General features: G+C 43.0%; 1 protein-coding gene across 1 annotated transcript in view; it reads right to left on the reverse strand.

Moving 5' to 3' along the window:
- Window positions 1-370: 370 nt before the first annotated feature.
- xkr6b (XK, Kell blood group complex subunit-related family, member 6b) overlaps window positions 371-27,470 on the reverse strand; it is a 49,502-nt gene continuing 22,402 nt past the window's right edge. The window contains exons 2-3 of the mRNA XM_076756827.1: window positions 4,791-4,987; window positions 371-4,077 (exon numbers count right to left, since the gene is read on the reverse strand). Coding sequence (XP_076612942.1) covers window positions 3,107-4,077; window positions 4,791-4,987 — 1,168 coding nt within the window. The 3' untranslated portion in view covers window positions 371-3,106. The remainder of the gene's footprint in view (window positions 4,078-4,790; window positions 4,988-27,470) is intronic.

Genomic DNA, 27,470 nt, shown 5'->3' on the forward strand with positions numbered 1-27,470 from the left:
CAGCAGTGTTTGGAAAGGATGCACCGTGCGCCAGGCAGCCAACTACCACAAAAAACTGCCCCAACCCCCCCAAAATAATAGGAATGAGTAATCATTCCCAACAACAACAACAAAAAAAAACAAAAACAAAAACAAAAAAATGAGCAAACCATAATTTAGTGGTACTATCCCAGCCGTGGAGTGGTCCAGGATGCAGTATGTTAAGGAAAAAATGGAGACCCTTGAGGACATGCCTGGTGATGAGAACTGCATTGAGACACCCCTGAGTCAGCTGGTTCAGTGGTCTTGTTTGTTGGTCCTGAGGAACCCCTGTATTGGCTGTTTTGCTTAAGTTTTTTTTTTTTTTTTTTAAGTTTTATATTTATTTTTTATCTTAACAATACTTATTGTTCATTATTCATTCACTGACTAACTATTAACATGGCTGTTCATTCACTACAACAGAGAGGAACTACTCTGGCTATATGGTAAACAATGAACAAGTTGGTTGTTTGCATACTCATGTATTATCTATACATATGGTGACTTGGATGTTTGCTCCACCCTAGCTGACCCAACAGTTCTCAATTACTCAGGGCTGAACATCACTTTTAAGCTGACGGGTGGCAGACCCTGGATGTTGAAGCTCTTGGTTATGGCAGTGTACCTCATTGCATGTTCTCATGTCAGGATCTCCAGTTGTTCAGCCTCAACCCCGTCGTTCAGTTACCAGAGAGTGTGAGAGTGTTTCACAGGAGGGTACCAAGGCCCAACACGGCAGAGACGGGGAAGAGGGCGCAGCAGCAACCAAGGATGGAGCCGAACAATCGGCGAGAGAACAGACCGGTGGGAAAGGGCTGAGGACACACACTGACAAGCATGCGCACGCACTACAATGCAAGCACACTTCCATCCCCGAATACATACTGTAGGTTATACAGCACGTGAGGGAGAGGTAAACACTCACCTTTCTCACACAGGCACACAAGGAATTATCCACCATACTCCAGTCAAGCCCTTTATCACGATCTGTCCTCATGTTCTTTTCCAACCCCGGCAAAAAACCCCTCTCGCCTTTGGCCTGGACTCACATGGCATCTGCCTTTTACAGTACGATGTTAGCAGGCACCCGTGGCCACAGCTAAGCAGAAAGCCAGTGAGCCAGGACAAAGGAATCTCTGCTTGGTGTTGGGCTCTTGGGCATCCCTTGTTGGGTGCATTCATACTAATGCCTGATACTAAACTCATGCCAAACACTGCAATGTAAAAAACGCACATTATATATTCAGATGAATCACTGACTAAATAGATTAAACTGGAGTATGAAATGCATTCAGTTTTCTTATGGATTGTTCAGTAGCCCTCGCTGGAAATTTTAGTCAAGTTCTTTTGACTTAGAAGGCATTTTTTAAAATTTCTTGTATTTTTGTCATGAGTGGTCATCCTGTGGCTGTCTGTGGTGATGAACTCCCGCAGGTTCAGCTGGCAGATGTATATCAGTGTATAATTGCTTCATGGCAGGCCTATAGATGGCACACATTTTGACTCATTCTACTGGTTCAAGGGGCAGATAAATTGGAAAGACAGTACTTTAAGATGCGATTTGGCTTTGTTTCAACTGCGCTAGCAGGTGCCAGAACAGTTGCCCTGTACACCCATATAAGAGCACAGCCTCTTTGAGGGCACACTGATGTTGAGGAAAATACCTTTTTTAACACTGCACCGCACAACATTTTTTGTTATGTAAAAAAGTGTGTGTTCTGGCAAAATATAGTTATGTTAATGACTATAAATGTGGACACAAATACGCACTGAAGTATAATAGCATAGAAATATCTTCTCAGATTTGTCATCCTTTTTTTTTTTTAAAGAACTTATTACAAGTCTTTGCACCCAATAAGCGTATATTAATCAACCTAAAACATTTGTTGATAAGAAAACAAAACAGGGAGGTTGGATAAGGGAGTACTTTCTAGGAATCCGAAGGGAATGGTGGAGGATTCCTTGAAGGCTGTCTTTGCACTTCAAAAAAAAGTGCGTTTTAACACACATTGGTACCCTTCTACCCTTTACTAAACACCTACAATCTTTAAAAAAAAGTCTTTGGAATGTTTTTTACTTAACTCTTCTACCCACCAATTTAGAAAACGTTGTGCTCATTTCGCTTACATTCTACATTCCTTCTATTGTGTTTTTTCACCTCTTTAACATTTTGTGCTGTCTCAACTACAGGCAGAAATGACCAAGTAAGGCGTGCTGTTACAGCTTGCCTCCACTGGAGGGCAGTCTGCACCGTAACGATTGAATGTGTGGGTGGAACTGATTGAAGGTCAGTGTGCTTCTTTTTTCTTCCATACATGATGCGATTACGATTTAGGATTTTGAACAAAAATAGGACAGCCAGGATACACTTGCACCACGTAAGCTCACAGAGAAAAAATCCATTTTGAATTACAGTAATTGCAGAAACGACACATCTTTGACTGTGTCCTCTCTATAAGGGTATCATGGTAGAAATTTCAGTGCCTTTTAATTCATGGGCTAAGGACTTGGTAAACATTATCATACATTTCAATAATTTACATAAAGAATGGCAGTAAATGTTGGGATGTGCAAAGACCTGCCTCCTCTGAGACTCTCCTCCATCATTCCCATCAGGCTTTGCGCCAGTCCCATGTCACAGGGACATACAATATGCCCTTCACAAGTATTCACAGGTTGAATCACCAATACAGTATAATGCATTAAACATATTTCATAATGAAACATTCATATGTTATCTACACACTCATACAGAACCCCCCTCTATCAATGTAGAGGGATTTATATGAGACTTCTGTATATATCACATAAGATACTGTAGGTTCATAATTTTCTCTCTGTGCTGTATGTTTTTTTTCTCCAAAAATAAACCATGACTGTGTGTGTTAAGACTGTCTTGACAGATTTTCAGTTGAGAAAACACACATCTCCTGCAGAAAAATTGAATGATCAGAGAGAAGGAGAGAGCCAAGTGTCAAATGGAAAAAAATAATATCTGGAGAGGAAGAAGAGCAGAATGAAAGAAAGGAAGGCATGTGCATTGTTGTGTGTAAGAGGAGGTGACAGAGCCGTGGAGAAGATGCCTTCAGAGGGAGGATTCGTACTGCAGGAGTTCATAAAGAAGCGGACCGTCCCTATACCTGATGCCCACCGCATTAGGGCTAATGTACTGCAGTACATTTATGGTCCTGCGCAGGCGCCGATCCACAAAGTGGGCATCCCAGGCTGGGTAGCGTTTTCTGGGCATGTCTATCTTGATGAGAGGACCCTCAGGCCGGATGGGCCTGCCAGCTGCATCAACAGGCTCTGTGGACCTCACCTGGAAAACCGGAAGGCAGGTGTCCGTGGCTGTTTCATCTGACTCCAAATATTCCCCTGCCAGACCCCGTGTGGGGGTGGCCTGAGAGCCACGGGGGCCTGGTGTGGGAGCCATGGGCTCGGCCTCAGGGGGTAACGGAAGGCCCCACAGCAGCTCAGCACAGCAGGAGCTGGCCAGCACCCTAAGCCGGGGGCCCATGGGGTGTAGAACCCCATAATAGAGAACCATACAGGCCACACCTGAGGCAAAGCACAGGAAGACGCCACAGAGGGCAAAAGAGGCATAGGCGTCAGTGGTGGCTGGGTCGCGGTACGCATACCAAAGGGAGCTGAGAATGGCATTCTCTAGCAGTACTACTGTGTAATAGGCCACCATTCTGTACCGCGTCCGACCCTCACGTACATTGAACCAACAGAAGACATAGACCACGCCCACCACCATGTTGAACAGTACCTCCTCCCACTTGGACATGCAGAAGTCGGTGCCGCCATGGATGACCCAGAAAGCCATGGCACACCAGTGGAGCACCACAAAAATGCCAAAATAGATGTGGAAAACAGAGGCAAATAGGGCAAGGGAGAGCACCCGTGAGGAGATGGTAAAAAGGCGCCAGAACAGATGCACCAGAGCACCTCGGTAACTCATGCTCTTCTTGTCATCACGTGAATCGCGCAGCAGTTTGTGGTAAGAGGCTAGCACCCAGGCCAGGGACAAGAGGGAGGACATGGCAGAAACACCTGTGAATGTGGACAGAGAGAGAAAGAGTAAGAAAAAAAAAATCATTTTTAAGCATGAATCATAACCCAAAGAATTATTATTATCTTGACTTGGCTGTCTGTCCATTCACTGTACGCAGTATGTTTTATTTCAACCAAAGCCATCTATCACATTTTGAAAAGCAATATTATTGCCAACATCGTCATAGGTCGGTCAGTCAACACTGTCTCCATTTAGTGCGCCAATTCAATTTCCTTAAGTCTTGTATAATAGTAGAGACAGCAGATATGTCAGAGCAGAAACCTGCTGCATAAATGATAGAGGGAGAGAGAGAGAGATTATCTGCAGAGTACCAGCAGCAGCATGGTGCCTCTCAGCAAATGTAGTGATGGCATTTCTATAGACACGCAGACAGGGAAGGGTATCACTTGCCATGATTGAATTGCCTTCCTTGGGGAGCTGTATCGCATGAGCAAACTGTAAATGTAAAAGAGCTTTCAATAACAAAAGTGATGAATGCTGGGAATTGGACACAGTGGTGGAGCATACTGCACACTGCAAATAAAGTGCCGTGTGAACTTTACAGAAAATGTATTTGTCAGGTGTAAAATATGGAAACATCTCAGCATCGTGTGATAACCACAGTATGACATCCAGTGTGATGCAAGAAAGACACAAAAGACAGATGTCTTGAAAATTTGACTCTAGTATAGAGCCTTAGGGAGCCCCTTACACTGCAGCCACTCAGCCTTGTTGCTCTGGATCATGATGCAGAGCTGCAGCACCAGCTGAGGGGCGCTTTCTAAGAAGGTCTCCAGCAGTCGCAGCATGTTGACATCGGCATACTCGTACATCATAGCCCAGTAAAAACGCCGCTGGTTCTCCTTCTGCCGGTGACTTTGTATCCCGAGGTACATTGTGCGGATATACCTGCAGGGAGAGAGAGGATGGACAGTTTGACAATCCCAACGTTCTGGTGTGCATCTAATTCTACTTATTTCACCATATTGGTAGAAAAGGAACAAGAGCACTCATTGACATCAATCTTTGCTACTCAGAGAAATGCATAAACTCACTGTTCAGCACACCTGCACACGGTTGAGTTTCGACAACACTAGAGGGCATACTTAGCTACTTTTTAAACAGTAAAATATATCAATCTGCATTTATGAGGAGTTTATCATAGGATTCTGAGTTAGTTAAAGGGACTTTTCAGATGTTTACCAACGAATAAAGTTGACATCAGTGGTACAAATACTTAAAGGAGATTTTAAAAGCTTTACTGTCTGATGTTCTTTATGATTCTTGTGACTGTTTTTATTAATTCCATGTTTATTGTGTGATTGTGTTCTTGATTCCTCATTGAATAAAGATTACATAAAACACATAAATCAGGGATTTGCCCAAAATGTGTGGATTTTGATTGCCACATAAACTATGAGCACAGCATCTTGCTCTAGAAGCAAGCAGATCTAGTGATAAAACAGACAAGAACACCAATGTGAGTATGACTGAGAAAAAGCAGCAGTGACAGAAACATCACTGGTACATACATGATACAATCCTCTCTTTGGCCTCTGAAGGTGTGCTTATTGAACTTGTTATAGGAGGCATATAGTAAGCAAGGCAATAATCATTCTCTAAAGTGCACCACATGACCCGTGTTGCCAGCAGCTGGACTGGCTATTTTCATGACTGATGGGGTTTCATAATGGTGAAGTGACTCTGGTGAAGCTGGGGAGATGGTCGGTAATGCAGCTGAGAAGTGGCAGCTAATTGAATCAAGCTCCTATTGCAATCAAAGCTGTAGCACTGCTTTTTTGAAAGGGCGAGACACCGGGAGTCATTGTGTGCTGCTGAGCAAAAATGTAATATGCTCAGGGCTGTGATATAGCTAATTAAGATCATAATCGTCTTTGGGTATGGATTTTGAAATGGAGCGGAGCATTTGGAGCCGCCAATTAACGTGCGCAGAGGAAGACGAGCAAACAACGATGAGGGAAAACGTTTCGCAGATCGAAGCTTTGGACAGGAACATCACAGTGTGTGATAAAAAATGCACAGTGAAACACATCAATCCATCCAACAAAGGAAGGAAAACAGAGCATATTAACCCACATCTGGCTGTAGAGAAAACAATCACTGAAACCAGTTATAGTGGTTTATAGTTATCTTAACAGTAGCTTCAGCCATTGCATATTGGGTGGTAGCTGCAGGGCCTATCTGCCTGAGCTGGCAGAGTGGCCAAATAAATCCAGCACTTGATGTGAAGGCAGTCAACCGAGGACAATAGTGTAGCAAGGACAGAAATAGACTAGACAGTAGCACTCCCCAAAACAAATTGAGAGGCCATGGATCTAAATTCCGTTCCTAAAAGTGAGACACAAATTCACTGCAGCATAACAAACAAAAGCAGAAAATGCTTATGAGTGGTTTTTCAACGTAATTAGCTTCTGCATTAGCTATTGGAGACGAGATTACCGTTTAATTTGAAATGAGGTTGACAACAGTGCGGTGTAAAGAATACATCGTCTAGTGGGGTCTAATTGCTCTTGGTTATTGTTTTGGCGAAGACTTAAGCATTAACCACTTCCTGCTCTCCATACATACAATACAACTCTGAACAGCTCACTAGACCTTCAGTAAATGTGACAATGGGAACATGGAGTATTTGGCACACGTGGAAGGCCTGAGAGGGAACCGTGTCTCTTTTTGTTCACTTGTGCTCACAAAATAATGAATGATCTCGACATACGCTTTGTTTTCCTCCGCTCACAAAATGTGATCTTGAATAAAAATGATACGAGGTTGTTGTTCTTGCAGAATCACTGTTCCTGTGATCACTAATTCATTATTTAATGGTAAAACAAATTAAGCATGCGCTGGTGAGAGATCACAAAAAGACCTAGAAATGTGGCACCCAGGAAATAAGTCACATCTAAGCACAAACTAGGAAACTAAATTGGATTGGTCTTGTTTTTCAGCCTTCAACAAAGCTCCCTCTGCCTCCCTCTTCTTTTTCTGACGAAGTTGGCAAACCTCTCTGGTCCAGTCTGTCAGTCTGAGAGTCAATTAGCTAACCTGAGAAGACAGCCAGAGTTTCCCAAAAGCTGGACAAGAAACTGAAAAAGTGAAACAATGAAGCGAAATGTCTGCGCACAACAACCATAGCTACAGTATGAGGGTGGAGCCTTGAGAGACGAGCTATGGGATTAGATAGAGTTTCTTACAGTAGCTATCATGGAAAAGGAAAGCTCATATACAAATATGCAGTGAATTATTATAACCAACATTTATGTGTTTTTTCACACAATGTAGAGTACACATATTACACACAGCCAAGGCTGCTGCTGCACGGAGGAATCAAAAGTAGAGAAAAGTCTGGCTGGGCAAGAAAATTCAGGGGTGGCGGTCTTTCTCGGGACAGCGGACAGGGGGAACCACAGAGGTTCAACATGGACAAAAGTTTTTTGGGATCAATAGCTCTGGGCTGTAAGAGGCACCATTATATCCAGAGGTAAAGGCTGGCATTCCGTGACATTTTCAGTTGGACTGGTAAATGTCAGATGGAACAAGTCAACCCCTCTCCCTCACTAATGACATGCCACAGAGACCTACACAGGCCCTTTGTCTCCATCCCCCAATTTCCATTAGTCTGTGTGTTCCACTGATACGTCTCACTGGTCTGTAGAGCCTCCGTCAGAAGCAGTAATCTTCATGGCCTCCATAGCCGCCGTGCCTTGGAAAAGCAGGACTCTGCAGCCATGCTAGCAGCTCTGTGAGGCTGTATTTGTGCGCAGCAGTGCTTTTGGTGGCATGCTGCAATGCTCACAGTGTCCAAGGTAACATGCTGAAATTTAGCAGGGGTAATGCTTACCACGCACAGCATCTTGTTTTAACATTTGCTAATTAGCACCAAACACAAAGTTCAGATCTGTTCAGAACTTTCATGACCATATATGCAATAGTTGTTGAGACATTTCACCAAAAACAAAAATAAACCATTGCAGTTTATTTTACTAAGTTGGAATTTCTGAATACTTGTTTTTTCCAAAATGTTTTTTGGAAAGTAATTTGTCACTAATTATTGAGGGAAAGGGACGATGTTCAAAGGGTACATTTGCAATTAATTCATTTGAATTAATTGTTAGTGTAAGTCCCTTAGTCAGGGTGCACCAAGTCAACTGAACATGCAAAAAAAAGTGTAATTTATCGACAGGCAATATATGAATAAATGTGAAATGATTTTATATTTATATATTTTTTTAATTCATTCAAATATCCCTGTATATTAGTTCCAATTAAGATGAGATAATCCTTTATTAATCCCACAGCAGGGACATTTGCTGTGTTAACTACAACATCAAAGGGGATTGTGTAATAGTAAAAAGCGTCAGTGAAAAAAGCAAGATGCGATAAATAAGTAAACAATATAATAAGTGAAACAGACGATGGTTGAATTCACATATGAAATATTGATAATGCACAGTTCAGCATACACTGATGTTGTACATGAGTGAATTTGTCAGTCTGGGTGTGTGTGGTCTCCTGGCACACTAACAGCAGCAGGAAGGAGGGAGCTGCAGTATCTCTCCTTCACACAGCGCGGGTGAAGCAGTCACTGAAGGATCTGCCCACTGCGGTCAGGGTGTCCTGCATGGGGTGGGAGGTGGTCTTCATCAGGGAGGATAGCTTAGCCTTCACCCTCCTTTCTCCCACCACCTCCACTGGGTCGAGGGGGCATCCAAGGACAGAATCATGAAGGACAATATAACAGGGTGTCTTCCTCACCCTCACTGGCTTAGTATCAGCAACTGTGCTCGCCTGTATTTTCTTTTGCTTCAGCTCCATCGCCCATAATCTATTTTAAACTGACAGCCTACTGTATGTGCAGTAATTCAAACTTCAGCTCTGATATTCAAGCAAAAAAAGCTAAATGAGAGCTCTCGCTGTGCACATTCACTTTCAGCCCTTTTCCCGTCTGATAACACACTTTGTTAGTTCATATTCCCTCGATTTCAGCAAAAAAAAAAAAAACTTGTACAGTAGAACACTTTGGGTTTTGCAGCTGTCAGAAAAATCTGAACTCACTCCATCACGCCTGCAACACACACATAGTGCATGCCTTCGCAAGACTCACACACATCCCGCGATTGTGATGCACACTGTTAACACTCCCACTGTGCCTTTTTCAGATGTAGTAACACAAATGGCTCTCTAAAAATAAGCACACACAAATGCAGACACGTGCGTGCACAGGCTTGCTCGTCAGTGCTGTAGGTAATAGGGGATTTCCTTTCTATTCCAGACACATTTGTCAGATCTCTCTGTCTTCCTCCCCTCGCCTCCCGCCCTCACTCCACTTAGGCTGTGGTCCACTCCTTTATGCTTTCCTCTCCCCCTTCCCTTTCAGCTCCATAGCTCCTCTACAGGGCTCCTCATGAATTATTTGTGGCAAGATCATAGCGATCGCTCATGGCTCGTTAGGCAGCGTACGCATGGCCTAACAGCTCGACGCTGTGCCGGGGTCATGTTCCAAGCTCAGCCGTCTGCCATTGCTGTCGAGACACAGGCAACCATTAAACCCCCCCCCACCCCTCCACACACACACACACACACACACACACTACACTACTCATATGCACAATCACAAACACTCCATCAGAAATCTGAAACTGACTAACCAAAGGGAGACGTCTGCTTTAAAGCCCAGATACAGATATGAAACTTTAATTACAAGGTTTGCATGAGTAGAGATTTTGAGATCTGAGTATGCGCTGCAGTGAGGGACAGGTGGAACGGCAAACACACACACACACACACACTCACACACCATGTGGACAACTTGGCCATGTTGTTCCTCCCTCTCCTCCAAAGTCATTGACCGATGAGTCATCCAACCACCCTTACACTAATCCCTCGAGTGGGTGGTTAGAAGGATCACACACAGACACACACACACACACCTAGCCAAGTTTCACAGCATCTGTCTCTGAAGTCATGCTCGTGGGAAGGCTCAGCAGCTCAGACTGTATTCATATCTTGTCATAAGCTGATTCACAAGAAGATCACAAGGACTATTACCGCAGCATGAAGCAGAGCTTATGCATCAGCTGCTAACAGGTGGAAACCGGCAGAACGCTAAGCATGGGGGACACATAACATACGAAAGGCCTGAGGGTTTTTGAGGACGTGTGTGTGTGTGTGTGTGTGTGTGTGTGTGTGTGTGTAAGGTGGAGGCAATGCCAGCTGCAATGAGTCACACCCTGAGTCACTGCGAGGGGCCGCACATCGACTCTCAATGAGGTTTAAACCTCCTTTATCAGGGAGATTGAAATTCTCCTCCTTTATTTGGGTATCTTCACTTCCCTGTGTCTTTCTCTCTGTTTCGCAGCTATCCCGAACACGACATCTTGCTTCCAAAACAGAATTAAATTTCTGTGTGTGGAAATTTTTCTTTCTTTCTTGTTTTCTGAGGAAAGTGGTGTGTGTGTGTGCGTGTGTGTGTGTGTGTGTGTGTGTGGGGGGGGGGGTAGTTACAGCAGGTACTGCTGGTCTGTTTCCTCCCTCCGTTTTTCCTCTCTCTCGTCATTGGCTAGTGACATCTTGATTAAGACTATTATTTCAAAATGACAGGCCTTGACTGACGCTGACATGAAATTAACGTGCACATCCACTAAATAAAAGGAGTAACAATTGCTGTGAGGACTACAGCCTTGAGAAGAGTTGCAAGCGATTATAAATCTTTTTACAAAACAATTAAATATTACTACAAACTCACTGAGTTACCCTTGTAATCTGAAATTCCTAAGTTTGATCATTCCTAACTGGTTTCTCCATGTCCATGGCTGGATCATCGGCCCCTATAACCTTCTAGGACGCTCGTGTCTAACTATAAAACAAAATATAGAAACATGATTAAGATGTGTTTATTTCTCAATTCCTCCCTCTAGGTCTGCACAGTCCTCCGCCTGCCTGAAGGAGTCAACATGCTTGGAACAAAGTGATTCTCGGATCGCCACACAGCATCTGAAACCTTCTCCCTGACAGCTTTGTGACGGTGAACCTGGGGAGGCTGCATCCAGCATTTTTTGTCTTTCCCACACTGACAATCTGTCAAGCTTGCCCACTTCATGCAGCGATTGGTCAGCTGCACAAAGGTGAGAGTTTGCGGGATTTAAACTTCTCAGTCTCCACGGCTCTGAAGACAGACTGCCTGAAAGCGTGCACCATGGTTCCCATTAGAATGATTACTGCATTGAAACATGTTGTATGAACTTCTTCATTTCAAGTATACCCAGATCTTAACTCATGATCAAATTGTCTTCCCTTGAGTTAAATACTGCGCCTTAGCCGCTCTAAGGTTAAGGTCTCCTTCTTTTAGTCTAAATTACCAGAGTTATGAAGTAACAATCACAATAATATCCTCTTTTATGGTCCTGCAGCCTTGATAAAGTGCATGCGTGTGAAGCAAACATTCCTGTTGAGCATATAAGGGACAGATTTTCCTGTCTCCCAGTGTTACCTCACTGGGATGGAGACAGCTCTCTATGAATGAATGGCTAATAGCATTTCTAGTGATACTGATTTTCAAAGGAGAAAGTCGTCTTTTCACTCAGCCCTAGTAAGGTCAACAGCACAGGTCAGCGATAGAAAAACTGGCAGGGATTCAGTCTCGTGCTCAAGGACACCTCAGATGGCCTTCTCACAAATCTGCCATCCCTTTGCCCTTTACAGAGAATGAAAGTATCACAGCTCCGACGGGAGCTTAACAGTGATGTCAGTGTTGTGTTATTCATCATTCGCCAATTTGTGAAGTGCCAAAGGAAACTGCTACAGCACACATCTCTTCAACTCAGCATCTTATCCTCTGTGGGAAAGGAATAGGAAATGAAAATATAACATTATCAAAAAATGTTTACGTATGTCAAGACGAGGGATTCTTTCACTCAGTGTGGCTCAATGGGCAACCCCTTTAAGAGCGTACGATAATGTCTTTATCCTCCTTATGGTGGTGAACAGCCAGCGATGAAAGGCTGGCTGAGCTGAGATCTGAGTCCCACAGGCGAGTCAGATACACTCACATACAAACACACAACGATCTGTGACCAGTGCCTTTGGGCGATTCCTACACCGAGCTGCTGGAATGTTGAATGGAGACCGGGCTGACGTGATGCAAGCTGAAAGTGATGGGGAGTGGCAAGCTGAGATGAGAGATGCTGTGTCAACTCTGCTCCACCCTGTCAGTTCTTGGAGTGTGCACTAGTTAAGCACCTCTGACGTCTTGACTAAATATTATCACTGTAATTACAGCACTTCATACATATGCATCATTTCATGTGGTCTGTTCGGAGACAAGATTTATGATTTGGTTTTTCAAAGGTTGCTAACGCCAGTAAGAATCTCACAAGTTAACGCCTAATTTAGCCTACTGCAGTTTGGCGTGTCACTGGAAATAAAGGGCATTTTTCTCAGGAAACATTTGAGCATGTCACAATAGGCATAGCACAGGTGAAACAATACAATTAATGATGACTGAATTCAATTTTTAGCTGCTTATAAAAGGAACACGCTTTTGCAAGAAGTTACAGAATGAAAACAATTTTACGACTAATACAATCGCTTCAACTCATTTACAACAAGCCATAGCTGACACTGTTTTGTTTTTGGTTTCACTTATTAATACTAAAATATGTGACAAAAGTGGCTACTTTAGATTTGACTACAAGACCAGCACTCTGGGTAACCATTCTTAATAATACTTTATCACTCCCAAATCAAAATAACAAGCGATTTTGGTGTTTTTCCCATTTTGCCTATTATAATTGTTAAATATGAAGCTACAGTTAGCGACAGTTGGCTCATCTTACCTAGCTTACTTGGGTCTTCATGCTAAGATAAGCTAACGGTCCCCGGATGTAGATCTTCTTTCATTTAACATGAAGAAAGTGAACACTAAGTATATTTCCTGAGATGCCAAAGCACCCTCTCAACTGTCCCCTTAACACTGATTCAGATGTAGAAGAAAATGGATATTGTTTCACATTTCATGTGTTCTTTATCTGTCTCACAGAGCACAAACACTGACCCCCAGCATGAATAGCAGCTCTCCTCTGCTGTACTCTTTCGTCTTTTCCTCTCTGCACAGCCAGTCATTTGTCACCATTAGCAACGGTCCTCAGGTACCCCAACTCATTGCACTGTGATCACGTGACATTGTGCAACCACTAAGACGACTGGAAAGCAGAAAGAAGAGAGAAAACAAGAAATGGGAAGAAAGGATATAAGATGTGGACGAGGGAGAAGAGAGGAAAGGAATAGAAATGATAAGAGAAAGTAAAGAGGGGTAGATGTCACAGACCACATGATCACGGCCTCTCTGGCTTTCACATGGCCAGCAGCCAGAGATTCAGGCTGATCTAAGATAATGTGCGGTCATTCTCCAATAATGGACTAAAGCATGATGTGGATAAGGAGGAGCAGATTCTGTATCAGTGCTAAAGAGCGGGAATGTTGCCTTGCCTTTCAGATACAAAATACTATCGATCACCTCAGCTGGACATCAGCAGCTATCAACAGCAACGGGGCTGCACTATCCAATATCCAGATGGGTAATCAAATAAAGGCCAGGCTTAATTAGATGATTGATTTCGTTTAACTCTTAAAATTAAAGCTGCATAATGCAGCTCTGACCAGGGTTATCAAATGGAGATTACACAGCGACTGAAAGTACACACCAAACAGCGCGCAGTCACCTCAGCCTGAACTCTAAAGCTGAGAGGTTTAAGACATAGATCATTTCCCAAGAACATTCTCACATTCAAAACATCCTTTTACCCCAAAAAACATTGTTTACAGCATTGTTTTCTCCTTTTTGAATGCATAATTCCATCCAAAGGCAGTTTTTGCTTGTTTTTGCCTTTTGTGTTTTCTCAAGTAGTCATGGTGTAGAAACTGGTTTTGCTTATCAACCTGATGTCTCTGTTATTCACCTGGTTTTGCACGTCTAAATCCATTATTTTCAATGAGAGAACAAAAAGCACAGGTCTGAAAGGTATTTTCGCTGTTGATTAATCAGCTGAATATTCTTTTGATTAATCGATTGATCATTTGGTCTACAAAATGTCGGAAAAATAGTGAAAAATACCCATCACAGTTTCCTCTTCAAATGTCTTATTTTGTCTGACAATCAGTCCCAAAGCAAAAGGAATTCAGTTTAATATCAAAGTCAAGCAGTAAATCCTCACAACTGGGAAGCTGGAGAGAAAGAATTTTCAGCATTTTGCTTATTAATTTACTGATTACTTATCAAAATAGTTGCAGATTAATTGACTCATTGTTTCAGTGTCAAAACACAAAAAACGGTAATGTTATTTGATGTAAAACGAACAATTTAAGAAGTGCAGCACCCTGCAGGCTCCACTCTCCATATTCGTTCTTCTTGATCTGAGTTTTTTGAGGACGTGGCTGGCAAAAGCTTTTGGATTTGTTGTTTGTTTTTTAAAGGTTAAAGTGTCAGTTGCGGCCATATTTCTGAATTACCTTCTCAAACACGCGGCACGTTACAGCTGGTTTCACAGCTCTTTATTTCAAATGTTCTGTAGAATTTTCACCCGAGGCACGCACACACACACGCACACACACACACACACACACACACACACACACACGCCTTCCTCTGCCACCACTGAGACAAATTTGACAGCAAGAGCTTAAATATTAGGATAGACGGTTATTACAGTAACAGCAATTTGTTACTCTGTGGCCTTCTGCTACCTCAAAATGCTTTCTTTGGAGAGAAATAACATTGCCAGCCCAGAGTGAAATCCTCTTTCTCTTTCACTTTCCCGCTGTCTGTCTATCACTGTCCGTCTCCCCACCCCTCCTGCGCTGTTTTTGTGGCTGCTCTTCAGCCAGAGGAAGGGCCAGATTATGTACGGATTAAGACGAAAAGGCTTGACCCACTTGCTTTTCAAAGAGCACCAAACCAAAAAGGGCCGTGTGGAGGCTGGCATCCATTCAATGTCAGCACTTCTGTTGTACTGTGCGAGACACTTGAAGCTCATGTTTATTGCTCTTAAGACTATAATTAGCAGGGCTGGCTTATGGTGTTAACATGCTTCCCTGAGTTACCAACTGATTGAAAGTTCTGTGTGTAAATCTCCCTTTGTGCCCGTGAGTGTTTACCGCTGCAATCACATAACCAAAAATATATAATAATAATATGTTTTGTTTTTAATTTGTTTATTCCTCAAGGTTTGATGGGCCTGCTCGCAGGTTAGGTGGCATTATGCATTCTTCAAGCCCCGAGGATAACACAAGAATGGAGGCGAGAGCCAAGTCAGCACACAAGGAGGAAAAGAGGAGGAGGGGGGAAAGAGATAGAGAGGAGAGGCAGTGGAGATAACCGCCAAGAAAGTGGAGGAGAGCCGGCAAGAGGAGGAGAGAATAGAGAGAAGTGACAGTGTGATGTAGTGACAGAGGAAGTGGAAGGAGGCGAGAGGCGGCGAAAGTGGCGAGACAAAGACACAAGGAAAAGCTACAAGAGGTAGAAGAGAACCTGGGGAGTGAGAGGAGAGTGAGAGGAGGGGAGTGAGAGAGAATGAGACCCAGGAGGTAAACTAATCACTGAGCACGCAATGCAATTTTCTGGCTCTGTGCCTCCACTCCACCATACTCCTCCCTCCTTCGCTCTCGCTCCCTTCCTCCCGCCACGCACACACACACACCCCCTCCCCTCCTCGTCTCGGGGGCTCTTTTTACTATTCCACTCACACACGCTGTCTCTTGCTCCTCTATCTATCAGGCTGTACCATTCCAGTGTTCCCCTCCTCTCTTTAGTACTGCCCAGTAAATCCCCTCTGGCGCCCAAAAATGGATTGAGCCACTCTGGCCATCAGCTTTCAAAAAATATGCTGCATGACGGGAAAGAGCTTTTTTTTTTTGATGAGGAGGATGTTGTGTCTTTTAAATAACTATTATTTAGTGCTGCAGGATATTTCCTTAGGTGTGCTTATACCTCATCATAAAGATGGGGTTTGTGAGTGATAAGGTGAATGATGGGAAAATACATCTGCAGTCTGCAAGAGCAAAGGAAAAAAATGATATAAAACAGAACCTGTCTGTTTGCATCTGTGCATGTGTGTGCGCTGTGTGCCTTTGCCCCGAGGTGAAGGCATTTAGGAAACGTTTGATATCTCTGCAGTAAAGGTTTGAAAGTGTGTTCAGTCTCTCTCCCGAGAGCGTCGGCGGCGCCTGCCTGCCTCAATGTTTTGCAGCGCCTTGATGATGATGATAGATGTTCGCTCCAGACATGCAAATAAAGGAGGCGGCTCCCCAGAAGTGCGCACATTCTCTCACTCACAAGTGCACGCGCCGCACACACGCAAGCACATGTGTATGTTTGACTATGATCAAGTCATCCATTGATATATTAATCCTCCTCTTTAGGGAATATACCCCAGGGAAAATGCAAAAAGCTCCCACACACAGCAGTCTCCAAACTGCCCTATTTTTGCAGGCACGTCGACTAGAGAGGAAGATTAGTCACATAACCTCCTAATTTGAAAGATAGGAGCCCTTCTCTAAGAGGAAGGTGTGAATGTGTGAGAGGAAAGCAAGCTAGCTCATTATTGACATGCAGTATATGTCACCTCATCCATCATAAGCGACACTGCTGCGACTGAAGTTTATAGGGACACACAAATACACACACACACACACACACACACACACACACACACACACATACACACACACTTAGTTAACGCACAGACCACAGGATCAATTTCAACAGGCTTATCAAATTTTCATTCTTACACAACAGTATCGGTGTCACACACACATATAGCCTACTGCATATAAAACATGTGTATAGATGCAACTACATTAGGCTTCAGCACTGACCGATACATCAGTTCCTACTGCATGTCATGACCGATGCATTACACTTAAGACACCCACACTAAAGCACTTACACATGTATGTCTCTTCCGTTCAGGCACAAATCCTGACAGCAACACACACAAACACACACACACAATCACATTTTTACACCAGGCTTCGCACCATCAGACGGCATCACTATGGGAAAGCCCCGAGTCCCATGCTAACCTGAGGGGATCCAATGACAAAAAGCATATGTGTGAGCCCCCAACTGTTAGTCTGACAGGCCCGCTGAGCAAAACCTGTTGTGACAGATCAAAATATCAGCCTCGCAGGCACAGGCAAGGAGGGGGAGAGAGGCAGCCAGAGGGAGAGAAAGCACATAAAGTGGCCACCATAACAACTAATCCAGAGACTCTTTAGCTATGCAGGGGTACTTTAAGGTCACAGACAGCCACTAATGCAGAAGGGCTGCACAGCAGACAGAGAGAGATGGAATTACTGACAATGAGGAAAAAAATTAAGAGTCATCATAGTTTCCTTGAGGAACACACACACACACACACAAACCCATGCACACACACACACAAAGCTGTGTGGTGGAAAAGAAATATCTCTCCTGCCCATTCCCGCATTTTCAGCCCTATAAACAGCTTCCTCCCATCACCCAAACACGGCCTAACACAATGTGATATAAATCCTCCGAGACAGCTGCCTGGATTCATGGTGTCAGCTTTTCCAGCTCTTACAAAAATGCACACACACAAACATACAAACACACACAGAGACAGTAGCAGCCACAACACACGTACAGACAGACATGTACCTCTCTAGGCTGGGGGAGGGTGAGATGGAAGATAGAGGGGGAAAGGAGACGTGGGGGATGGGACCAGGTCGATTGAGGTATCCTGGAAATCCTTCCTGTCTTCAATGAATCTATGCAGGAAGATCAGATGCTGACAGGGCAAAGCCCCTCTCTGGACATCGGATCTAGCCTCCTCCAAGGGGACTTCATCAGTGTGAGGAGTGCGTGATTGGCTGTTTGAGCATACACAACCCCCTCCTCATGCAGTAATACTTGTCTTATCAATAAAAGGAATGTGTGTATGATAGCCGCTATATCTCCTCGTCTGTGCCTCAGGGTGAAAAAGGAAAAGGCTGTGATGTGCGATAAGACACATACGGTGTGTTGCAAAAACAGTGAAAACAGTGTAGTGTGTATGATGTATTGACAACATGACAAAAGGGATGAGTGTGTTTTTATAGAATACTTTAAAGGTAGTGCTGTATGGGATGTCAAAAAATACACTGTCTGACAGGAACGAATGTTGTATGCATTTCTAAGTGTATACCAGGATGGACTGTGAGCTCTGGCTGGATTTGAAGCTCAGGTATTTGAGAAGAAACTAAAAGTCCCACACACTGTCAGTCACTTTGATGTTTGCTCAAAGGCTTTCACTGGCAAGATTCAGTTGTCAAAAGCTCTAAATTTAAGAGGTTTTGATCATTCTTTTGATTCACATTTAAAATGCCAATTGTCAAAAAATACCCATCATAGTTTCCTAAAAGGACAATGTCTTCAAATGTCTTATTTTGCCCGACAATCAGTCTGAAACACCATCATCATCATCACCAACATCATCCGTGCATATTAAAGCAATTGTCCGTAAAGAGCCACATACTCCCGGCCAAGAAATGGTCCAGCACAAAACTCCATGTAATAACACAACTTGATGTTTCAATACTTTTACACAGCAAGATATAACATGTTCATTAATGAGCTTTAGAGATGCTGGTAGGTGGATTCCTTTTTATCTTCAGACAGAGCCAGGCTAATCTTCCTGCCTACTAGCTGTCGCTTCATAAATTCATATTTAACCCGTTATTAAGTTCTTAGATTAGGGTCAACTTAAACATGTGTGCTGCGATCATCTGTGCCAGTTGTTGCTGTTAGTGTTTAACCTTTTAAAATGGCAAACAGTCAATCATAAGTGGGGATTAATGGATGACAGAGACCACCCCTCGCCACCTTCTAGACACACCTCTGTATGACTCATCTTGTTTTCTAAGTGCAGCCGGTTAAGTGAAAAGCTTTAAATAATTTGAATATTTTATTCAGCTATTACAATAACACTAGTTGACATAACACTAGTTTCACTCACGGCAATCATGCGTACCTTCCACATGAAAGAACTACTACGCTGGTCAACCTGAATGAAGCCATGTTTCTCTCCATTAAGGCTTGTTCCACATGTCATGAGACATGGTGAAACACGGGTTGGCCATTACCACTCCAGAGCACTTTAAGTTCAGTGGGTGGGCGGAGAGAGAGACAGCAGGAAAGAAGTGAGGGTCTGTGGTTGTTTGGATGAGAGTTTAAACGAGGTCGTGTTTGACTGAGTTTGCCTGTAAATGTGGGCTGAGTAAGTGAATGAGGAGAAGCAGTAAGTAATGGTCAGAGTGGAGAAGATACAGGATTACAAGGTGGAATTGAATTTATACACACACACACACACACACACACACACACACACACACATATACATGCACGTGTGTGTGTGTGTGTATAGAAACTAATATATAAATCCTTTCACAGTCTTAGTACACCTTTAGTTTATAATATAAAACGTACAAGTACATATGACTCAACAGAGCATACAGTATATGGCTTCAGCAATGCTATTTTAATAATAATCTGAGGCTTACTTCAGCTGAGACATACATACAGCAGGAGAGAGGGAGTGAGAGAGAGAGAGAGAGTGAGAGAGCATCAGAGAGAGCTGATCACTCCTGGGAGTTGCTAAGTGATGGTAACTGGACTCCAACATGTTTCAGTCTGGGAAGTCTCCTGATGAATAGGAGGGAGAGAGGGCAGTGGAGGAGGGCTGGGAAGGAAGACACAAGAAAACTTAGCTGTGTAATGTACAGGCACGGAGCCAAGGCATCCATTTCATTCACAAAACCCCTGAGCAAGTCCAACCTGAGGCTGAACAACCTGCTCCTATCCAACCCAGGGGAACATGGACAGGAAGCTGCTCTCACCCCTCCTTCTCCTCGCTCACTTGTATCCCCTTCTGTCTCTCCTTTGTTCTTTTGCTCCTCTTTTTTGCTTCCCTCATTAGGTTTTCCCCTGCCTTTAATTTTCTCCAAAGTCCTACAATGCTACCTTTCTATGCAGCATCACTTTGAATGTGTTGACAAGATCAACCAGCCAAACCAACGTTGTTTTGGGACTCCCTGACTGAGTTTATTAAAATGTTTTCCAAGTGTGAAATTAGTCATTTGGCATGGAACATATAACGTTCTTTTCTTTCATTTTCAAATGGAATGAAATAAAATGTTAATTATACCTATAGAGTGGCCATCAGCTGAACACTTTCACGTGCTCGTGCTGTCTGGGCTGTGCAATGACTGTAATTATCTGAACCAAATTACTGAGGTCTGTGTTTCAATGTTGCACCCTACTAAAATTACAATAGACTCTCCAAAATGGAAGAGTATGGTTTTAAATTTTTCATAAAAAGCATCCCTTTACACATGCAGCAGCTCATCTCACCCTGACCCTGGGGTAATTTGAGTCAGAGGCGCTGCTTCAGCTTGTATGGTCATCAATTTGACAAGAAAACAGCACACACAGAAACATGTGCCTGTGAAAGATGATCTGAAGCAATAACTTACATCACTTCGGTTGAGATACTGAAGACTTTCTTCTCCTCCCAAACTCAGTGCAGCCCTCTCTCCACCTTACAAAGCACACACAGAGCCTGAGACATACCTGAACCAGCAAAATGGTGGAAGAAACATTGTGAGACAATGAAGGGAGTCAAAATCCTGAAGCCATGGGAAAGCGTGAAAAGCTGGAGTTGATTGCTTGTAGTTTGCTTTGCACTAAATGTCAATAACACAGCAGAAATTCTCATCACGCGCCTGTACAGTCACAAAAACATCCCACCACAGTAAAAATACCCAGCTTGCAACTGCCTCGGTGACATGTTGAAGGTCCGTAGTCACAGCGCGTTAGAGGAAACTCTTTCAAACTGGTCTTTTAAACGAGGAGAGCCTCAGCTCGGTGATGCCCAAAAGCCATAAAAGGTACAACACACAGCCGAGCTTTAATAGAGATTGGTTGTATTGCAGAGTAGGGATCTTCTAATTCAAAGATGCCTCACCAGGGTTCTGGCATTTGCTATGACTCATAACTGTTGTGTGTTTATATACATGTCAGTGGTGGGTGTATATGTAGGTGTATGGTTTGAGAAAACAAATCTAGACAAATTTCTGTCCTAAGATTATGTGGGCTTGTGCACATGCGTGTAAGGATGCATATGTGGATTTTTCATACAAGCTAAAAACGCTGCAGATCTTCTCATAGGATAAGAAGTTACGGATGGGTGGACAACCAACAGGGGTTTGGAAAAAAAAAAAAAAAGCGCAAGGATCCACAACAACAAAAAAAAGTCTCATGCAGCGTGACTTTGTGATTCTTAAGCAGCAGCTCTGAGCATGACTTTAGAAGCGGGTGGGGAGCTATGGAGAGAGGAAGATCAGGAGGAGGAGGAGGAGGAGGAGGAGAAAGTAGGACAGAGATGTGTGGGCCTGGCTCTGTTAGGACAGTGGCTCTAATCAGGACTGAGCAGCTGCTATTACTCCAGCGCTCTCTCAGGGAGGGCAGGCAAAACCATACTCATGCGTTAACATCAAGAAGGGAAATCTGAATCACACAGGCTCTTCTTAGATGCAGCATACAGCTTTCAACAAAGAATGATTTGCTAGAAATGATGTGCAGGTGAAAATGATCAAGGTGGAACTGATGAGAAACCGTCTATGACCTTCACTTGTTTGGACACCATCTAATTGTAAAACGGCGATTGATCGAGCTAAACTCTTCACAATGTGCCTGTCAAGACTTTTTCTTAACAAAAAGCCACAGAGCGATACTTAGCATGTAAAGAGTTTGGAGTGTGTTGGATTTTTTATCCTTTTCAAAACCAAAAACACAAATGAAAAAAATTTCAGGAGCAGATTACAGTGTGGTTATCTCCTCCATTAAGCTGCAATCATTAGCATGTCTAGCTAACTAACTTATTACCTACACCAGCAACCGAGTGTTACTTCCATGGCCTACGAGCACATCATGAACGAAGTGTGTCAGTTTGAGGGGTTTCAGGTTAAGTTTTAAAAAAAGCCTCGTTCACAGCTGGCACATCCACTGTGCAGGCCGAGCACTTCCCCACTGTTTGGAAACTGGCACCAGATGCTATCAGAGCTTTTTTCTCTTGAAAATGTAAAAGCAAAAATGAACAATTTGATCTTTTTTTTTCTTATAATGCAAGGACTAATTAGTTCTACACTGCAGTACATGAGCAAAGCTAATTTTCTATTTTCATCTTGCACATACAGAGATCGACGAGGATGTTGACTTTTTGACTGAGAATTGTAGCTTGTACACGAGTGTGAACGCCGCCTGCTGATTGGCTAGAATAGTGTTTTGCGACTACTTTGTTTGTTTCCCACTTACAGAGCCAGGGCTGTGTGCAGAAACCAGCTGGCGAACCAAGAGGAAATATTCGCTCAATTTCAAACTGAATTTAACCTTTCTTCTTTCTCAAGAATGACTCATCGCACCTTTAAATAGGGATCTAGTTTTTAAATGAGTTAGCAAGCATTAAAAAACATTAAAAAGTCAGCTGGAGAGACCAACCTATGGAGCTATTATTAGCTTAATTAGCTAGCTACTTAGACAGCGAACAGTCAAACCTAGGGCTGCTACATAAATTACATTTCCCTTTGTAGCTTAAATAAAGATAGAATGTCTTGATAAAATAATCATCAATCCCAACACTCATCAAAAACTTATTTTTCATTCAAACTTTTTTTTTTTTTTACATCAGCCTCTATACAGCACACAAATTGTTTTTCACCAAAGCTCCAATCCCTGTAGCAGACCCTGTGAAACAACACCTAGAAACACCTCACACTGAAATATTAAATGGCAAATGGAAAGCGACAGTCTCTCGAAAACTCAGCACTTTGTGGGGAAAAACAAGCTGTCAATATCAGCAGCGCGGAAGCACATGAAACTTGAAAGAGACAGAGACAGTGACAGAGATAGAGAAACAGAAAGAGATAGAGAGGACATGTTGACATCTTCGTCTCCCTCGCTGTGGGTTAAGGTGCTCGTCTCTGACAAGGGAATGTCGATCTATATCTGAAGTGGACAGCTGAACCGAAAGAGCCACAGTGTGTTGGTACCTGTGTTCACCCAGGAGGCCACGCGGGATGAAAATCCTACTGAACTGCCACCAAAATATTTAAAGGGTGAAACTGGTTGACCATGAAGTTTTGAAGCCATTAAGTCTTTAACATGACAGCATTGTGAGATTTTCTTCCTACCAAGAGTAAAATACAACCACAGGACACGTAGAGTAAGTCAGCATCCACTTTCAACACACTGTTGTTTGCTATACCCAAGTGTGATCTACATACAATTGTGTGTCATCATTCGCTGTTACAACACAGCCATCTGCTATGTCCTCAGACAACTGTTTGTATGTGTCAGACGTTCTGAGTTATATGCTCTGATTTATTCATAAGGTTTTTGCTTTCCAAAAGTGATCACAAGACAGTTCAGTGCTTAACAAATGATAACGCTTACAAAGGGCTCTGCACCCGAAATGCCAGTTAAAGCCAATTAATGCCAGGAGTCAATAGGACTGATGTTACACAAGATTTCTACAACTGCCTTGCAGGTGGTGGGCCCACAAACCAAGAGGGAGCGTTTTACTTTGATGAGACCAAACAACCAATACCATCATTTTCCTGTCTGTAAGGCCTTGGTAACACGTGGGCCACTTCATTAGCTCATCAGCTGCTTCATTCATGCTTCACAATGGGTGGCTCATTCATCAGCTGCTCGAATACCAGCTGACGAGTAATGTCTAATCATTATGTATGCGGACAGTCTGGCCATTACAACTTGACACTTTTCACCATTCATGCCAACGCTGTGTGCTCTCTTCATATGCTAAGCTTCTGCTAAGATTTAATGTTGCTGTGTGTTTACTGGGAGGGCGATTAGTTATCTGAGCAGGAGCATCGTTGCAAGTTCCCTCAAAGGGGAGAGCCTTTTTTGTCAAATCTAACTTTTTAACTATTTGGTATATTGATGACATGAGAATCTCTGACTGAGCAGCATTTGAAACAACAAATATTCACAACAAAATCAGTTCACTTCAGCGGATCTGCCCCGATCAGCTCATAAACTTGAGTTTGAAAGTTTAACTTTAGATGCCTGTTATGATGTAAAACTGAAGTAGTCTGCCAGTAAACCTGCGATGCTAACATTGCACTTTACAGATGCCTCATGCTATGCCATTCACCTCAAAATGCCCAAAGTTTCCCCAAGTTCATATAAGAACATAGAGACAATGCTTTGAAACTGTGGCAGTGGCTGATCTTCCTTCCAAAAAAGAAAAATGTCCACCCTCTGCTCAAGCTGTGAGTCGATGTCACAGCTGCACACCGAAACAATATCCAACAGTGACACAGTTCAAATGAAAACATGCCACAACTGAAAAGGAAGAGTTCCTACTTCGAAAATAATGCCAAAGTTCCCTCTTGCTATCTTTTCATCTTTTCTACATGCCAGTAAAAAATTAGGATTCTGATCATATGTGTGTGTGTGCTTGTTTGTGGGTGTGTGCATGTGTGTGTATACACTGTGCCAGATGCCACACCTCAGCTGGATTCGGCCCAAATGGGATCACTATCTGGGAAAATGTGATATTCCGATGTTGTTTTTAATCAAATTATCACTCAGCAAACATGAGGCCAGCCAGTGTTGTAAACTGTACAGGAGCAGGAGGTTAAGAGCGCCCCAGCTAATGAACAAGCTGATAACCCTCTTTCACTGTCGGTGCCCAGATATATGGATTCCCCCTGTGCCAGTGTTGCCATGCATCCCAAAACTAAAACATCTGGGAGTGGATAATTAGCAGAGTGTGTGTGCTAGGGTGTGTTTGTACCGAGGTCACCTCCCCAATTCACATTAGACCACATCAAACAGCTGCATTTCAAGTCTGTGACACACTTCCATCAAAGGCAGCACACAAGAGAGGGAACTGTCCTCAGAAAGGCTCAATATGTTACGGTTGGGTGGCGTTCCTAAAGCAGGCCAGGATATAAGCGTCACTCTAAAGCACACACACACGCATGCACACACACACAAGCACGCTGCTGTAAATGGAACCAAGTCTGAAAGAAAAGAAGCGCACAAGCTGTATTCAGTAAACATACACAAAAACAAGACTGTGCACAAAGTAAGCAACACATACAGCGCAGTCTAAGGCGAAATACATATACATATATGCAGCTCAAAATATTTGTCAAAGAGAATTCTCCACACACATCAGCTATATGACTGAACATTGAGGGAAAAGATCTATGAGGCTTGTGTTTTCTTGGCTTTTCCTATTTTTACTGTATCCTGCACAGTGTCTGTCTCTGTCAGAGTGTGAGACAAGGCACAGTTGACTTCAAACAGTCTTGTCCCATCGAACAACACATCACAGTCCTACCAGCTCCACCTTTGAAGCCCCCTGGATGGAGCATGCTCAGTGGCACCCAGTCAATAAGTCGTTAGTGGAGGCTTTAATGGCGGATGCTCACCTTGTGAGGCTGTGCACTGACCCAGAGTCAGACCAGGGGCCACCGGCGTGCCACCCTGCACACGGCTTCATCTTATAGATCCAAAGGACAAACAGGACTGGGAAATGTCTTGGAAGATACGTTTGAAGAGTTCTGTATAGTGTGGGTCTGTTTCTTAAAGCTGTAGATTATTGAAAAGAAATTGTACATAAGTACAAATAGCAGCAGAAGGACTTAGCTAGTGATGATTAACTCTTCAGCAAGTCGCTTTGAATGAGCTCATTTGTTCTCTTGCTGAGTGTTAGATGAGAAGGTCGATACCACTGTCATGCCTGTCTGTTAAATATGAAGCAAGAGCTAGCAGCCTGTTATCTTAAATCAGCATAAACGTCCTGCACACAGTAAAACCACAAATCGATGTTTTTATACTTATAGTGTTTTTGTACCAACTAAACCGCTACACTAAGCTAACTGTCTGCTGGCTGTAGCTTCATATTTACTGCACAGACTAGCACTTTCCCCACAAAGAGCTCAAGCTACTGAGCTTTTGCAAAGATCACCATCATACCCACAGAAGCGTTCATGTAAAAAGACAAATCCTTAAGCAGCATGGTTACATGATCTAACCTTGCATTGCCACATTTGCCCCTGTGATGTCCTCACTATCTCACGAGTGCAACCCAAGGCCAGAAATGGAACAAATAAATAAATCAACGCCACGTACTACAACCAAGATAGGAATAACTTGAACCGGGTCAAGTCATGCTGTGTAGACATTGTAAAAAGATGTGACGGCAAGATTTAAAAGTAAAAACTCACAGCAAGATCAGTAGGCATTCATGAGGCCTGGAGACGGAGATCAAAACCTCTTTGCATAGTGCATGGGAAGAGATGCTTTAGAAAGTCTCTTTCATGGCTCTTCTCGTTGTGACCCGCTCTGAACCCGTCTGTGTTTTTGCCTTCACTGCCTTATTTCTTTGCTTTCCAGTCTCAGTCTTTTTACCCAATTTTCTTTGTTTTTTTTACCTTTTGTGTTTTCCCTTTTTTCCCTTATTTCTCATCTCTCTACTCTCAGTCTTCTTACCCAATTTTGTCAAGGCTCTTTTCATGAAAGACACTGAAAAAAAAAACCCTGCCAGTGCGATGACAAAGTACTTTGTGGCTCTTCTTTTCTTGACATTGTCTTAATGTGGGGAAAGTGATGTAACAGCCTGCAAATCAAATAAACATAAACAGCACACTTAATTATGTATTAAGAAGTGGTAACACTGATTTAAAGAGCAAAAAGTCTTTCACCAACGCTCAGATGTTTTAAGAAACATATGCATAAACACACATTGTCTTGCAAAGAATGTACTTTTTCCATCTTGTGTAAAGATAATTTAGTGCAACTGTATCCTGTCTTATATGCAGTCATGGTGAGAGTGGAGGAGAATGCATATCTATCATGTGGACAATAGGAACTGTCTCCCACAGTTGAGTCACCATTAATTAGGTCTTCAAACATAAGAGGATCTGGTAAAGGCAGATCCAGCCTTTAATAAATTCATGTTGAATAGAGCAACAATGGCGCACATCTTTTTTTTTTTTTTTTTTGTTACATTAATGGGATGCATTGGCTTGTATCCCTCATTACTTTGGCAGTCAGATAAGATGTTTCTGTGCTGACAGCCAACGTGTTTGTAGGCAACCCAAGTGTAGTCTAGCCAGGGAGCAGATGCTTTATTTATGATTATTAGCAAAATTGTATCAATAAAATTCTGATAGGAGTTAAACGCTTTCTTGTGTTTCAAATGAACACGTTCATCAAAAGAATCAAATGCGGCACAAGTGTAGCACTGAAGTGACAGAAATGACTGTGGCGGAGATCTGAGGTCAGCAC

This window comes from Chaetodon auriga, chromosome 18 (assembly GCF_051107435.1).
Source record: "Chaetodon auriga isolate fChaAug3 chromosome 18, fChaAug3.hap1, whole genome shotgun sequence".
In the NCBI taxonomy this organism is placed as follows: domain Eukaryota; kingdom Metazoa; phylum Chordata; class Actinopteri; order Chaetodontiformes; family Chaetodontidae; genus Chaetodon; species Chaetodon auriga.